Source organism: Fulmarus glacialis, unplaced genomic scaffold (assembly GCF_000690835.1).
Source record: "Fulmarus glacialis isolate BGI_N327 unplaced genomic scaffold, ASM69083v1 scaffold26874, whole genome shotgun sequence".
Lineage (NCBI taxonomy): Eukaryota > Metazoa > Chordata > Aves > Procellariiformes > Procellariidae > Fulmarus > Fulmarus glacialis.
The window spans coordinates 36,783-52,827 of NW_009207833.1; the positions used below are offsets into that span (position 1 = coordinate 36,783).

The 16,045-nt window shown below is 50.4% G+C and overlaps 2 protein-coding genes across 2 annotated transcripts in view; both read left to right on the top strand.

The window, feature by feature from the left end:
* LOC104075694 (keratin, type II cytoskeletal 6B-like) overlaps positions 1-5,655 on the top strand; it is a 5,815-nt gene extending 160 nt beyond the window's left edge. Inside the window, exons 2-8 of the mRNA XM_009576277.1 lie at positions 42-381; positions 1,577-1,791; positions 2,955-3,015; positions 3,338-3,433; positions 4,254-4,418; positions 4,855-4,980; positions 5,431-5,655. Of these exons, the coding sequence (XP_009574572.1) occupies positions 42-381; positions 1,577-1,791; positions 2,955-3,015; positions 3,338-3,433; positions 4,254-4,418; positions 4,855-4,980; positions 5,431-5,655 (1,228 nt within the window). The remainder of the gene's footprint in view (positions 1-41; positions 382-1,576; positions 1,792-2,954; positions 3,016-3,337; positions 3,434-4,253; positions 4,419-4,854; positions 4,981-5,430) is intronic.
* Positions 5,656-11,488: 5,833 nt separating this feature from the next.
* The window catches only part of LOC104075695 (keratin, type II cytoskeletal 5-like), a 4,896-nt gene continuing 339 nt past the window's right edge, over positions 11,489-16,045 (top strand). Inside the window, exons 1-10 of the mRNA XM_009576278.1 lie at positions 11,489-11,798; positions 11,937-12,157; positions 12,975-13,195; positions 13,777-13,837; positions 14,340-14,435; positions 14,558-14,722; positions 14,853-14,978; positions 15,301-15,521; positions 15,641-15,675; positions 15,917-16,036. Of these exons, the coding sequence (XP_009574573.1) occupies positions 11,489-11,798; positions 11,937-12,157; positions 12,975-13,195; positions 13,777-13,837; positions 14,340-14,435; positions 14,558-14,722; positions 14,853-14,978; positions 15,301-15,521; positions 15,641-15,675; positions 15,917-16,036 (1,576 nt within the window). The remainder of the gene's footprint in view (positions 11,799-11,936; positions 12,158-12,974; positions 13,196-13,776; positions 13,838-14,339; positions 14,436-14,557; positions 14,723-14,852; positions 14,979-15,300; positions 15,522-15,640; positions 15,676-15,916; positions 16,037-16,045) is intronic.

Genomic DNA, 16,045 nt, shown 5'->3' on the forward strand with positions numbered 1-16,045 from the left:
GAGGGGGGCAAAGGGTTTTCTTGCGGCGGGAGCTGCCGCAGCGGGGTCTACGGCGGTGCCAGCGTCGGACGTTGCGGCGTGGCTTACGGCGGAGGCCGCTTTGGCATGGGCACGGTCGTGGGGTTTGGTAACTGCGGAAGCTACGGGGGCCTGGGCAGCTACAGAGGTCTCGGGGACGGCGTGGCTATCGGAGGCTTCGGCGGCGGCATTGGCATCAGCCTCGGCGGAGGTAGATCTGAAGGGATTCGGGGCGTCAGCATCCACCCGGAGCTCCTCAAGCCCCTCTGCGTGGGGGTCGACCCCGAGGAGTGCCAAGTGCGGACCCACGAGAAAGAGCAGATCAAGAACCTCAACAACCAGTTCGCCTGCTTCATCGACAAGGTGAGACCCCGCTTCCCTCCGCGCAGGCCGTTTGTCTCACGTCTCTAGGCTCCGATGGATGGATTGTCTCTAGAGAGACAGCGTCGGTAGCTATTTCTCCTGGCACCCCGATATTGTAAACATTTCTGATGGACCATGGTGGTCCTGACTTGGAGACTGTTTGGATTTAAGCCTTGCACCAAGGCAACCGCACCGGTATTTTACCTTTCGATGGTCACCAGTCTGCTAAATAGCTAAATCAGGAGCGGCTCCAGGGATACAGTAAATCAAAACCTGTGAGAGAAGGGATGGAGACACGGAAATGTAAAAAGGCAAAATAGGAGGGTTTATTACAAATGTATAATCTGACATTGCTATCACACCTCTATAAACTCCAAAGGACTTTTGCATTTTAAAATAGGTTGTGTGCTTCATCAAGGAGATGTAGAAAGATAGATGCCTAGCTAGAATGAGATGAACAATTCTAACGTCTCTGTCCCTCCTCTCTGTGAATGGAATGATTTGGTGATTTCCTAAATAGATGTAATTTATCATTGTTTTCTTAGCTAAGTCTAAGGGTTTTCGTTACTGTTTAGAGATGTGTTATAGGAAATGGTTTTTCAAACAGCAGAGAAGCCGTTGCTCTGTCTGATCTCGATTCTCCTTGTGAGTTGTTCTGCAGCTGGAAAAACCAAACCCACGTAAGAGGAGCAACTCCGCTTCCTCCCATTTGAAAAATGACTTATTCATGATCCATAAAGGCTCTCAAGCACTAGAGAGCTCTTTAATCTAGAAAGGAAAGGCATGATAAATATCCGTGGTTAGAGTTTAAATCAGATACATTCAAATGAGATCCTGGATGGAGCTTTTATTGCCGCGAAAGACTCATTGCTGTACTCAGCCCATCCTCCACCAGCCAGTTGTCTCAGGGGAAGAGGTGGCGGTTGGTTGAACTGAGCTTTGGTCAAACAGATGACTGGCCTCAACACCGAGCAAACGCACCAGTGTTGTTCAGCCTCTGATACGAGTCCTGGGTGGGACCAGGTTTAGCGCAGAGAAGACGCTGGTCTCACTCAGGCTGCTGAGAAATCGGCACTTAACCGTTTGCTTTTCTGATCTTATTTTTACTTTTTCCTTTTGGAAGTGGAGAAACCCAAAGCGCCTTTGCCTGGGACAAGAGGGGCTTGCATGACTCTCGCATCTCTTGCTTCCCCAGGTCCGGCTGCTGGAGCAGCAGAACAAGGTGCTGACCACCAAGTGGGAGCTGCTGCAGCAGTATGTCGTCCCAGCTTCCAGGAGAAACCTGGAGCCCGTTTTCGAGAACTTCATCTGCAACCTGAGGAAGCAGCTGGAGTGTGTGCTGGGGGAGCGAGAGAGGCTGGAAAACGAGGAGCGGTGCCTGAGGGACCTGGTTCAAGAGTACAAGTGCAAGTAAGTGGTACGCAGAAAGAAGGTGCAGACCGGGGCGTTCGCTGGCCTGAGCGGTGTTTCTGAGCCTGAAGCCAATGCAATTGCACCGGATGGGTCAAAAAACTGGGGCGCAGAGCGGGGAGCAGGGCAGGGCACACCAGCGCTGGGCTGGTTTCCTGCACTGGGGTCCCACTGCTGCACCTCAGATGCTGGTGATGAACTGGGAGAGCTCTTGAACCACAGTGTTTCCTTAGGGAGAGGGACAGGGAACCACTTTTCCTCTCCCTAATGCTCCTGCACACCACCGTGGTTCGCCAAATCAAATCTCCCATGTCATCTGTGCCTGTGGCTCCCCCAAATCTCGTGTCCCTGGTGCCATCCGTTCCCACAAAACCCTCGGCCTATTTGTCTCCACCCCACGCTTTATCCACATCGTCTCTGTTGGGGTTCATTCTCTCTTCCCAGAGGGAATGTGGGAATTGGTTTTTTAATCTAAGCTGCAGATATTCCTTAATAGCTCCCCGTGTGCTCTGCTAAGCCACGAACCAGGACGCTTGGTGGTTGGTGGTATACAGCACAGCATAAAGGAGTCATCCTTTCTCCAGAGATCTTACAGTCAAGCACCTCAGATGTTTTTTTCTTGCTGAGCCACCACCAAGGAGGTCAGACTCATAGAACCATAGAATCATCTTGTGAAAGTTCTCCTAGGTCCCAATTACTTGGTCATTATGCACTGGCTTTCCTTCCCATTGCACCTGGGAGTTTCAAAGGTTGCTCAAGCTCCTGACCTCCCTTGGGGCATTTTGGCTACAGTCTCCCCACAAACACTCAGAGCAGAGTCCTGGATGCTTCAGAAAAACATCACACAAAGCAGCAGGGCTAGAAGAAGCAGTCCGAGCCTTCAGCTGAGCTACATGGTTTTGCATTTCTAGTGGTTTGGCCTGATTTACTGCCACCTCACTCCAGCCACCGATACTGCTGGCGTGAACTACTTAAAACTGCTGAACAAAGCCCAGTGGGGAGGAAAGAAATAGCAACAAAGCAAAAATCAAAAAGGAGTTACAAAGCGAATAGGGAGAGGCTCTGGTTTTAATCACGCATCCCATGTTCTGCATTAGCCACTTGGGTGGTGGGGACGGGCCCCCTGGGGCTCAGCATCCCACCCTGCTCCTTTCCTCCTGCAGATATGAAGATGAGATTAACAAGCGCACGGCTGCGGAGAACGAGTTTGTGGTCCTCAAGAAGGTGAGTCACGCTAGGGACAACGCCGGCGAGACCAGCTGAGAGTGGCAGGCGCGTGGGGAAAACCCGGGCGTGGGGCCAGGGAGAGACACGGGGAGTCCTGGCACCGTGACGCTGCCTGAGTCCTCACCAGGTAGCCCCAAAACAGAGGCAACCCAATTAATTTGGAGAACCCCCATCGGGTTGTAAGCACATACAATGCAAACCCAGATGGTCTTAAGGGCTGGAAATAGTGAGGTTTCCTCCAAATCTAACAGAAAACATGGGCTTTGCCACAGTCCATGTTTCTTCACCTCTTCTCACCGAACACGTGGTGTCTCTCCAGGACGTGGACTGTCTCTACCTGACCAAGGAGGAGCTGGAGGTGAGAGTGGGCCTCCTGCGGCAGCAGCTGGAGTTCCTGAAGTGCATCTACGCCGAGGTAAGAGCTCCCAGCTCCCCGTCTGCTGCCCCCAGGATGACGCACCATCTGCTGCCCCCCTGAGCTCTTACACCACAACTAAATTCAGGGAAAGGTGTCTTTTCTGAAAATCCTGAGATCGCATCCCAAAAATCTATATCTCTTTCTATGCATTTGATAACAACACTATTGCACACACTTTGGGAAGGCAAAGGGCGTTCTTGGTTGTCTCCTATATGGCTGGCTGCAAAGGAAGGGACCTTTTGCATGAAAAAGCCCCTCAAATTCTGATCCAAACTATCCCTGGGAACCAGTGAAACATCTCACTCTTCAAAACCCAAATAGCACTTCACTTTTTAAGTTACATTAGTCAAAATATTTTGGTGAAAGTAACACTTTTGTCTAAAATATAGCAAGTTTTTAACAAAACACACAGGCGACACTTTGTATTTGCACCTTTTCTAGCCAAGCACCTCCCAGCAGTCTGCAGGCAAGGGGGCCCAAAGCACTCCCCCCTCAGGGATTCCCAGCCCAGAAAACTGCTGACGCAGCCAGAAATGCCAAGTTGCAACGAAGCGAGTTGCTCCACCAGGATTCCCCACTCTTCCTTAGAGAATTGCATGCAGCAATCCCACGTTGTGCCACCAAAACAGGTCCCAGCTGCCACCTCTTGCTGGAAAGCAGTCACCCACCTGGAAAATCCCATGCTCTAGTTGGGCGTTAAAGGGAGAACCTCCCCCAACCCTCCACCTTCTCACCAGACCCCCCTTTGCCAGGGGTACCTGCATGCCTGGCTTGGGCTGGTTGAGGGAAGGGGACTGACATGCGGTGGATCTTGCAGGAGAGAGCTCAGCTGGATTGCCAGCTGTGTGACACCTCTGTCATCGTGCAAATGGACAACAGCCGGGACCTGGACATGGAGGGCATCATCAAAAGCGTTGAGTGCTGCTACGAGGAGATTGCCCAGAAGAGCAAGGCTGAAGTGGAGGCTTTCTACCAAACCAGAGTGAGTATTCACACCACCAGCACAGATGGCAATGAAATCCCTTGGCCAACAAAACTCTGAGGACCATTTCTGTCCACCATGATGCAACTTAAACCCACCCCACAGCGTGCATGCACTGTAGTTTGCTAAAGAAGGTAATGCCAAAAAAAGCCCCCCAACCTTAAAACTGTGGTTTAAGGCTTTTCTGTAAAAACAGAGCATAGCAGATCAGTGTTGCTTTAGAGAGGTCTCCTCTGTGCACACCCATCAGGAACACCATCCCCTTCCCAAAGGGCAAATGCTCAGGACCTACCCGGGACTGTCGCCTTGTCTGGGCTGAGGTCATGTCTGGGTGCTTCCCCGGGAGCACGGACATCAGCGCGGCTCCGGAGAGTTGCCACCTTCCCTGGAAGGGGCGATTCGGGCGCGTTAACGTCATCCTCTTCCCGCGCAATAGCTGGAGGAGCTCCACAGCAGCAGGGGCAAGTTCTGCGACGACCTGAGAAACAACCAGAGCGAGATAGCCGAGCTGAACCGGATGATCCAGAAACTGCAGTGCGAGTCGGATAACGTGAAGAAACAGGTAGGACGAAGGGTTGAACGCTGCATGGGCAGCGGCGTGTGCAACTTCTCCAGCAAAAGGCTTTATCCTCACCAGCCCCCACCCTGCTGAGCTGCAAAGAACCTCCCCCCCCCAGCTTAAGCCTGTATTTGTAGCTTCTCATCTGCTACCGATACATAAAGAAGCAGATTTATTTCTCACTCACCAAATAAGCAGAAGCCAGTTGGCTTGGCTATAACAGAAACAATGCTTGCTTCCTACTGGGGTGCAGGTCCCCTCTGTTGGCTGTTGACCTACAGCCAACAGGTCCCCTCCCCTTCATCCCAAAGAGCTTGGCCATCACATGTATCCAGCCTAAATCTAGGCTCTCTGGCAGTTCCTAGCCAAGAAACAAAGGGGTCCATGAGCAACCTTGTGGAGATGCCTCTTAATATCACCAGTGGCCACCCTCTTGCCCATTACTGTCCACAGATCGCAGCTCTGCAAACGGCCATCTGCGACGCTGAGCAGCGGGGCGACTGCGCCCTCAAAGATGCCCGGCAGAAGCTGATTGACCTGCAGACCGCACTGCAGCAAGCCAAGGACAAGATGGCATGCTTGCTGAGAGACTACCAGGAGCTGCTGAACGTCAAACTGGCCCTGGACATTGAGATTGCCACTTACAGGACGCTGCTGGAAGGAGAAGAGAGCAGGTAGGAGCATCCCTGGCTGCCCCTTGTACCGACAGCTGGCAAAACCCAACAGGAGGAGAGAGAGGCAGTGAGAAATGCTGGTGGAGGCAGCTCCCCACGGGTGCAGAGGGGAGCATCGTCCCTTTTCTCTCCCCATGGGTGCAGAAGGGAGCATTGCCCCTGTTTCCTCCTCATCCTCCCAGGGCACCTGGATCGCAGCGCACCGAGCGTGCTGCAGTCACATCCCCTGCTTGCGGTACAAAAAGAGGATGGGATATTAAGATGCCTGTGGGATTTGGGGATCCAACCCCGCAGTGCTTCGGTGGGCGATGTGGACCAGCACCTCACACCTGGGTGCACAGAAAAGCTGCAGGGTTTCTAAGGAGGCAATGGCTGGGCAGCACCTCTATTTGCTTGTGTATTTGAGGAATACTTCCCTAAATACATCTTTGAGACATTTCTTTTCTTAACAGGATATGTACCGGCAACCCTGTGAGCGTAGGTAAGCTAATGAAGCATTCCCTTAATTTCCTTACAAGTCTTTTAAGCTTATAAGTTTCCTTATAAGCTGGGTTTAGCTGCTCCAGGAGTGACTGAGCCTGTTTTTCTCCCACAGCTGTGGTCAGCGGCGGTGGCACCGTCGGGGAGTGCCGATCCCTATCTGGAATCGGAGGCAAATGCACTGTCAAGACAGGACCGGCCGGCCCGGGGTTAGGGGTGGTCTCCTCCTTCGGCGTCAGCAGTGCCGGCTTTAGCACCCGGAGCGTAGATTGCCTCCCCAGGGTGGGGGGTGGATTTGGGGCAAGGAGCGCGGTCAGCTGCGTGGGGCGAGAAGTCATCTCCGGTGCGGAGGGGGTGCAGTGCACCACCGGCGTGGGCAACCTGGGGAACGTCGTGTGTGCTGGCATGGAGCAGTGCAGCCCGGGAGCCGTCATCATTCCCGGGGCAGGGGTCTGCAGCACCGGGAGCAGGTACAGCACAGCTGTGCGCGTGGTCAGAACAACCCGGTAGAGACCGCAGGGCAACCACACGTCGTATTTTAAAATAATCAGCATTTCTGCAATAAAACAGTATTCCCCTTCCTTCTGACAGCTATAGGGATCACACAACCATGCGCTGCCCACGCCCACACAATTAGGCTAGTCGCTCTGCCGAAAACCCTTTGCATGATCAAAACCCACCTTCTCTTGCATGTCCTTCTTGGGGGAGACTTACCCCCACGGTCTCAGCCGGGAGAGATTTTCATTTCAGAGTCCATACCTGTCTTCACACATCATCTCGGCTCTTAAATCAGCCTTCTCTGCTTGACCCCTTTTCAGCAGGGATTTTCTTAAAACAAAAGGATGAAAAATTTGGTCATCCTAACTTCAGAAAGAGAAGCCACATTTTAATTGTCCGAGATGGAGCTGCAGCCATTATTTAACTTCTTTAATGACACCAGAAAATCCAATTTTTCCTGTTTACGAGAGGGTTGGTAATGCTTATGTAAATTGGTCCAAGTTGCTACACCAGGTTTGGTAGAGCAGATTTTAATTACACACCGACGAGCACCTTATATTTCTGTAGTTAAATGCATGCGTTGTTTTTCCTGTGTGTGTACTAGATAGATGGATTTAATGCTTTTAATGTGTAAGTGAACAGAGTTGATTATCCTTCGCTTACTCCAAACTTTCAGCTGTACCTTCAATAAACTACATGCATAATTCATGCTTTGCTTCACGGGTTTTATTTCCCTCCCTGATATTATAAAAGCATTTTCTCAAATAATACAAAAGGTATTTTCTCAAACATGAACCTCCAAATGGGTGGGGTTGGTAGCTTGCAAGAAGTGGAGTTTTAACAAAGTTTGAGACTTTGTCTGCTCTCCTTCCTGATGCACTTTTGCATACCTTTATTCCATCCAGAGATTAGTGTGGCCACAAGGAAGTCTGGAAATGCAGCGAAAACCGCTCGTGGGATGTGCAGCTCACTTGGGATCTCTCACAGTCTGGGATCTCTGGAGGCAGAACAAAAAAGCAGCCAGGCCCGTGTTTAAAGAAATCAGTGAGAACCAGCTCAGGTAGTAACAAAAAGAAAACAATCCCACACCCCACCCAAGCAACCCTCTCGCAAGAGCAGGCTAGTTTTAAAAGAAAGCAAGAGAAAGGCGAACCTTCCCAAAACGCGGCATCGGGGCCTTTCTTCCCCAAACACCCCCCCTTCCTTAAAACACGTGAACTTGAGAAGAGGAGGCTGAGGGGAGACCTCATCGCGCTCTACCACTGCCTGAAAGGAGGTTGTAGCCGGGTGGGGTTCGTTCTCTTCTCCCAAGTAACGAGCCATAGGATGAGAGGAAATGGCCTCAAGTTGCGCCAGGGGAGGTTTAGACTGGACATAAGGAAAAACTTTTTCACTGAAAGAGTGGTCAGGCCTTGGAACAGGCTGCCCAGGGAAGTGGTGGAGTCACCATCCCTGGAAGTATTTAAAAGACGTGTAGATGAGGCGCTTAGGGACATGGTTTAGTGGGTATGGTAGTGTTGGGTTGATGGTTGGACTTGATGATCTTAGAGGTCTTTTCCAACCTTAATGGTTCTGTGATTCTGTGATTCTAACTTACATGAAGAGTGGAGTCTGTGGGCTGTGCCTGGACGTCCCCCTCCAACATCCCGTGCAGGGAGGGGAAAACCCTCTCCCATCATTTTAGAAGCCTGGGATTTAGGTGAGATGAGGTTGCCCCCTCCCTTTTCTCTGCGAGGGTCCCCCGTTTCCATGGGATGGTGACCCACTGACAGGTCTCTATAACATGGCTGGGAAGGGCTTGCCATGGTGGCACTCATCACAGCTGGATGCGCAGCTGGATGCCGGGAAAACCAGCCAGCCCTGCCGGCTTCTTCCCTCCCACGGCTCGCCTGGGCACAGCCGAAAGCCCCCGAGACAACTTTGCTCTGAATTGCCCTTTGGAGAAAGCTGTCTCTCCTCACCCAGTCTGGAAGCAGCAGAGGGTGTGGGCAGGTTAATTGGCCCCATGAAAGGTGCACCGAGGACCGGGTGTTGTAATTTATTCCCTGACGTCCCACTCCGCTTCCTAGACTTCGCTGCTGACTCACGGCTTGTCTGCCCCGACCTCTCCGTGGCTGGAGGAAGAGTTCAACCATCCTGCCAGGCTCGGTCTGTCCATGCCGGCGTGATGGTGATGAACCCACCACTGGTTCCCACCGGTTGAGCATCTGCCTCTGCTTCTCTCCCAGCGCAGAGGCTGTGCCGAGCGTGGCGGATTCAGTCTGCAGTGCTTTACTGATGGAAAGCGAGATGATTTATTGGATGTGATCAGCAGGTAGCAGATTACTAACTATTTTTTAATAAATGACATGCCTTAGCAACGCTGTCTGGGCTGGGGGGTGGTGAAATCCAAACGGATCAGTCCTTGCTGAGAAGGCAAAACCCACCCACCTAAAAGAGGATGTTTTTCGAAAGGTTATCTTCATCTTTTCTATCTCAATGCATACGACTCGGACTTCATCTCATTTGTAGGTAAATAACAAGCAGAAACACCCAAACAAGAAGCTCCCATTGCCCCAACAGCTCATAATTTATGGTGATCTCCTCCCTGCAAGGCAATGCCTGCACACCAATAACCAGCCGGCTCCCCAGGGTGCCAAAGCAGCCCAGCAGCTCTTGCATTTCTGGGAGAATACCTTTAATCATCCCTGCCCTTCTCAATCCCCGAGTATTGCAAAAGCCATGTTTTCTGCTGCCTACTTGAAAATGTCCATGTGGGTCAGGCCACTTTGGAGAAAAAAGGCCAGGAGCAAGTTTTCTGGGGCGGTTGGGGGCCAAATCCTGCTCAGTGTCACTCCAGACATGCCCCTTTGTAGATCAACAGAGTCTAGTAGAGTTGATCCAAACTGACAGATGCAAAAAGCCACATCTGCCTCTGGGCATGGAGCCCACAAACCCCACTCCTCCACACAACGAACCAGCCCTATACATAGCCCATTAAACCATAAAGAAACGGTGCATTTTTCACCCAGCTTTTGCATCGCTCGCATACCTTGTGGACAGCGGGCTGAAGGAAGAAGAGTGTGGGAGCCTAAAATGACAATTCCCTCTTTCTTGTTCACAGCCCCACCTTTAATCCCATTATATTCATTCAGCTCTAATATCTGATCCGAACCCGTTTGTCAGCTTCAGGACAATCTGCCTTTACCGGGGTCAAGAAAGCATGAAGACAATCTCATTTTCCCATAGCACCTGGGCTTTGAATTTTATGCAAATAATCAAGGCAATAGATGTTCATGCATTTCAGGCGACATCCCAGGCAGATTCAGCCCAAGAGTTTCCAACGAGAAGCAAGCCGACCTGTACCAACCGGGAATTTCACACTGCAATGGGAAATTCTGTTTGAGTGACCCAGCCCTCCTGGTTTGAGCCAGCCTGGCAGCATTTCTCCAAGGATAATCAGATATTTGGTCTTCTGTATTTGGTAGAACACAAAGCACCTGCTTCATTTTTCTTCCAGAGATGCCAGTGGGATTTTTAGCTCGTACTTAATGGTTTTGTAGCACTGGGGCACATGAATGTATTTCGAAGGGCATGTAGAGTCCTGTCCTGCAAATATATTTAAGCTCCAGTCATGTGCACAGCACGGGCAATGCCACCAGGACAGCAACATGCTGAAAACGAACTGAGCTCTTAAATACGAAGAATAAAACACTCTAAACATTGCAGTTCCACAAAGTCTTAGACGCCAGAAAACGTCACCACACCCTACTGAATTTGCTCTTTTTCCCAAGGATTCCAGGAAGTAAAATAAGGAGATTTTGTGGGAGTATTTTTCATGCTGGTTAAATCTTTGCTTTTGGCAACATTTTGAACGGAAAGGTTCAAAGGTCTTTAAAAGAAATCACAGCTGTAAAGACCTAGAAACTCAAGACTGATTACATCTTAATGTTAACATGCAAATAATACCACTCCACAAAGCTGGGCAAAGCGTTTTTCAGAAAATCTGCCTCTTTCATTGAAATGCTTTTCAGGTCAAGATGAAAATGCATCAATCACATCATCCATTGGCTGGAGACATTGCAACAGCAACCTTTGGGTGGGATGGAGTTGTCCTCTGGAGATGCCAATATCTCTAGAAAGGAAGCCTAAGAAACCTGCCATAGACTAAATACCTAACACTAAATGGCCAAAATTTGACGTGACATTTAAATATAGCGTCCCAGAAGAAAATCATGGATCAGGACCTCTTTGCGCTAGTCAGCTCAAAAAGATGGTCTCTGCCTAACTAGGGTGAACAGGCAGACTGGATAAATTAGAGCCCTGAAAGAGATGAACATCACACCCGCACTCTGCCTTCAGGTGAAGAAGCCCCGTGAAATGTTTTTGTTCAGATTTAGCCATTTTATTCTCGCTGCCTTTCACTCGTTAATTCAGAGGACTCTCCACTAAGCTCTATACTGATCTATTGCATCTTATAAGTAGCATAAGGGTATCTGGGTAGCTATTTCTCTTTTTCCACCCCTTTTTATTTCTTTTCTTTTGCTTCGCAGCTAGGAAATAAAATAATACATCTCTGCAAGCATACAGAGGCTTTGCCAAAAATCAGGGAGTTAGATAACTCTTCTAGCTGAGCAGATTCGCACTGGCTCCAATAGGTGTGTTTGAGTGCAATCACTGTTTAACGAGTTTCAATCAGACAGCTGGCTGCCTGGCACGTCAAAACCATGAAGGCACTAAATTGATCACTGGACTTCCATGCAACCAAGCCCAGATCTCCAGAGGGATAAAAAGGGCATCCCGCACTCCCCTCCATCAGAGAGCTGCACTCTCTTGGTTTGCTGCTTCTCGCCAGTGCCAGGCTGTTATCTTCTGCTGCAATGAACCGGCAAACTTACAGCATGAGAGCGGGAGGTGGAGGCAGATCTTACAGCGCTGCCTCAGCTATTATTCCAAGCGGCAACAGGGCTGGCTTTAGTTCGATGTCTGTGGCACGATCTGGAGGAGGTGGTTTTGGAAGGCTCATCGGAGGATGTGGCAGTGGTGGCGGTGGTTTTGGCAGCAGGAGCCTCTACAACCTTGGTGGTAGCAAGAGGGTATCCATTGGTGTTGGAAGCAGCTTCCGAGCTGCTTTTGGGAGTGGAGCTGGTGGTGGCTCTGGCCTGGGAGGTGGTAGTGGCTATGGACTTGGTGGTGGTGGAGCTGGTGGCAGCCTTGGACTTGGTCTCGGTGGTGGAGGTGGTGGATATGGCTTTGGTGGAGGTGCTGGTGGGCTTGGCTTTGGTGGTGGACAGGGAGGTGGTGGAGGGTTTGGCTTTGGTGGAGTAGGGGGGCTGGGAGGATTCAGTGGAGGGCTGGGTGGTGGCAGGAACCCAGTGGGATTTGGTGGTGGCCCACCTGGAGTTGGTACAATCCAAGAAGTGACTGTCAACCAGAGTCTCCTGGCACCACTGAACCTGGAGATAGATCCAAACATCCATCAGGTGCGAAAAGACGAGAAGGAGCAAATCAAGACCCTCAACAACAAGTTTGCTTCTTTCATTGACAAGGTGAGACTTCATCAAGTGCTGTGGAATCGTGATAGAGAGGGAGCGAGACAGTCTTGTAGCTACAAAAATATGACTTCATAGCTCTACAGTCTATTGCGTATTTCCTACCTGCATGTCTTCACTGAAGTAATCAAAAAAGAACATTCTTCTAACCAGTTACAAGGCAGATAACTAGACTAGAAACTAGTAATAAGAGGATTAGATCCAGGTTTTGTGCCTGAGAAAGAAGATGTATTAGCTCAAACGGAGTAAGCCAGTTTCAGGTTCAGATCTAGCTGCTTAACCCAGCTCTCTCTATGGGGAATCACAGCAGGTGTTCTAGTCCTTATTGCTTCATTGCCTGCAAGCTAAAGTGCTTTTTATATTGACTCAACTTAAGTCCTTCCTTGGCTTTTACTTGGGTAAATATGTAGTATATATGAGCAAAAGGAAAGGCAATTAAGTACCTGTCTTTTAACCTGTAGTACTCAGATCTTAGCTTTAATGAAGGAAGATAAATATCTCTTACAAAGAAAGAAAAACCAAAGGATGTTAAAGAAAGCAAGTGATGAAAGAGCTGAACCCACATTTTCTAATGACTGCTCATTGGCTTGCTAAATTAAATTGTCTCTAAAGAGAACTGTCCACTGAGGCAGATTTGCTTAGCTACTGGATGGGCTAACGTAGCCCTAGATAATCTGGAGGATATTCACAGCTGGATTTAATACTCTTGGTTCGGCATTTCCTTGGTTTGTGCTACGCATCAGTTACTGATTATTGGCCATCAGCATGCTCACAGGTATCTTCTGCTAAGCCTCTTCTGCTTCCCAATGCTCAGGTTCGCTTCCTGGAGCAGCAGAACAAGGTGCTTGAGACCAAATGGACCCTCCTGCAGGAGCAGGGTCAAAAAAACAACTCAGGCAAAAACAACCTGGACCCACTCTTTGAGGCTTACATCAACAACTTGAAACGGCAGCTGGCCAACCTGCTCAACGAGAGAGGACGCATGGACGGGGAGCTGAAGAACATGCAAGACCTCGTTGAGGATTTCAAGAACAAGTGAGTGCCTGTTAGCGGCATATCCAGGCACCCTGGGGTGAAATGGGATGCAAATGGTTCAGCTTAGCATTAGGCAGTAGGATTAATCTCACTTAAATTAAATTTAGCTTTCTGAAAGTCAAACATCTAGCCTGAGATACTCATCAAACTTTCTAGAGCAAAGGGAAAAAAGGTATCTCCAGTCTGTGCTTTAGCCCGTAACATAGTACCTGACTAATCCCCCTCTAATATACCACTCCTGTAAGGTATCTCTCCCTGCAGAACCCCTGTCTTCCTCAACAGCAGCAGAAAGGCGGTCCATCGACATTTTTCCAATCGGAAAACGCAGATTCAGCCAGGACACAACAACTTGTGATGACACTTGCAAAGGAAGATAATCTAAACCAGCCTCACCCTCCTTGTTCCATCTGCATTATGTCAAAATGACATTTCAACCCTTTGAGAAATGGGATTCTCACAAATTTTCCAGGAGGTTGATTTGGAAACGCCATACCCAGCCCAGATAACCTTGCAGTCCTACCTGTACAACTTTTCTGCTTACCGAGGTATGATCCAGCACGTCTTTCCCTTTATCCCTGCAGATATGAAGAGGAAATCAACCGACGCACAGCAGCGGAGAATGAATTTGTGGTCCTGAAGAAGGTGGGTGAGACAGGAGGTGTTAGGGCTGCTGAGCTAACCCTAACTGTTGCACAGGCTGGGAACAGCCTAAAGGATGGGAGATCTCATGGAGCTGCATCCTCATCCTTTAAGAGCTGTCATTTGGACTGTGGTTTTGGGGGAAAGGAATGGAGGGGCTTGGAGGATGCAAGTAAATTCTTGTCCCGCTCCTATCCCACAACATACACACATGCTTGCCTGGGCAAAACAGACCATGTAGAAACAAAGACGGTCGGTAGCGCCGGGACCCCCACGCACCAAGGCCAAATGGCCTGTGCCCCCCTCCCTACCCACTAACAAAGTTAGGCACAGCACTTTTGGCCGGGAGATGTCCTCTTGGTGCTCTTCCAGGGGGATGTGCCAAGCACAGCTTCTCCAGTCAGGCAGCAGCAAAAGCCCTCATCTCCAGGCTTGGCCAGTTCTTGGCTGAGCTAAAGAAGAGGTACCAGGTGCTGTAGATGTCCCCACGGCTGCTCTTTTCCAGGATGTGGATGCTGCTTACATGAATAAGGTGGAGCTGGAGGCCAAGGTGGATGCCCTGACCGATGAACTCAGTTTCCTCCGAGCCCTCTATGATGCGGTACAGACACCCTCCTCCCCTGATTTCTGTCCTGTTGTCACCCCCTGGACAGTGACCGCCATCATTCATGGCATTTGAAAAGGTAAGTGCAGCTGGCCGGGATCCTGTGTGCTTCCTCGCAGGAGCTGGCTCAGCTCAGCGCACAAGTGTCCGACACCGCTGTCATTCTGTCCATGGACAACAACCGGGACCTGGACCTCAGCAGCATCATAGCTGAAGTCAAAGCTCAGTATGAAGACATTGCTAACAGGAGCCGGGCTGAGGCGGAGGCTTGGTACCAAACCAAGGTGAACAGACCCATAGGTGCCATGGATGCATTTCTGGGGAAAATTACTGCTGTCCCTATTTGAGGCTGTCAGAGCCACATCTTGTCCACCCGGACATCTCAGACGGTTTACTCTTCCTTCTGAACCTCAGTTCGAGGAGCTGCAGGCCACGGCTGGGAAGCACGGGGATGACCTGCGCAACACGAAGGGGGAAATCTCTGAGCTCAACCGGCTGATCCAGAGGATCCGCTCAGAGATCGAGAACACGAGGAACCAGGTAGGAATAGCAAAAGGAGCCCACAGAGCCCCATTCTGCAGTCCCTTAGCATTGCAGCTCTGCTTTGCTGATCGGGGACTTTAGCAGCCACAGAGTATGAGGTACCTCATTAAACGTGTTGAATTCCCTCCTGAAAAGGGTACCACATATTAAATCATTCTTGCCAGGCTGGCATTTCAACTCCAGCAACGTTAGCTATGGGTGAATGACCTCAGTCATAACTTTTTTCATTAACACCCCAACCAGAATGGTTTTCTCCCGTGGGTGATTCTTACCCAAAAAGGAAAGCAGCATTTAGGAGTCCCAATCCCTCCTCTTGCAGTGTGCCACCCTGCAGACGGCCATCGGAGACTCCGAGGAGCGTGGGGAGCTGGCCCTCAAAGATGCCAAGGCAAAGATGATTGACCTGGAAGATGCCCTGCAGAAAGCCAAAGCTGACATGGCCCGGCAGCTCCGCGAGTACCAGGAGCTCATGAACGTCAAGCTGGCCCTGGACATCGAGATTGCGACCTACAGGAAGCTGCTGGAGGGCGAGGAGAGCAGGTGGGTGCAAAATCCCTGCAGGAATAATAGCGACTATCGCTTTGCCCCTGCCAGCAGTTGGTTCCCCTGCCCGTCTCCTTCATTTTGCTCTAACCTCCCCTTTATCTGCCCTTCAACAGGCTGAGCGGAGAGGGACTCAACCCGATCGGCTACTGTAAGTATCGCAATGCTTGTCTTGCTTTGGGCCCATGGGGAGGAGAGGCTGTGAGCAACCTTGGGAAAAGGGAGGTTTTGCCCAACATAAAACGTTCAGAGCCCTCCACCAGCATTAGTGTCTTGCACAGCGGGCAGAAGTTGGGTTCAAGTCCTGTGGGTCAAGGTCCTGATGATGGTGCTTTCTGGAACTGGGTGACTGCCAAGCAGATGTCCAACCCTCTGGTTGCTTTTTCTTGTAGCCGTCATCAGCTCCAGCTCTGGCATGGGTGGTGGAGCTGGGTTAGGCGGAGGATTTGGTGGACTGAGCCTAAACGGAGGAGGCGGCGGAAGCAGTTTCAGTCTTGGAGGAGGCGGTGGGAGTAGGTTCG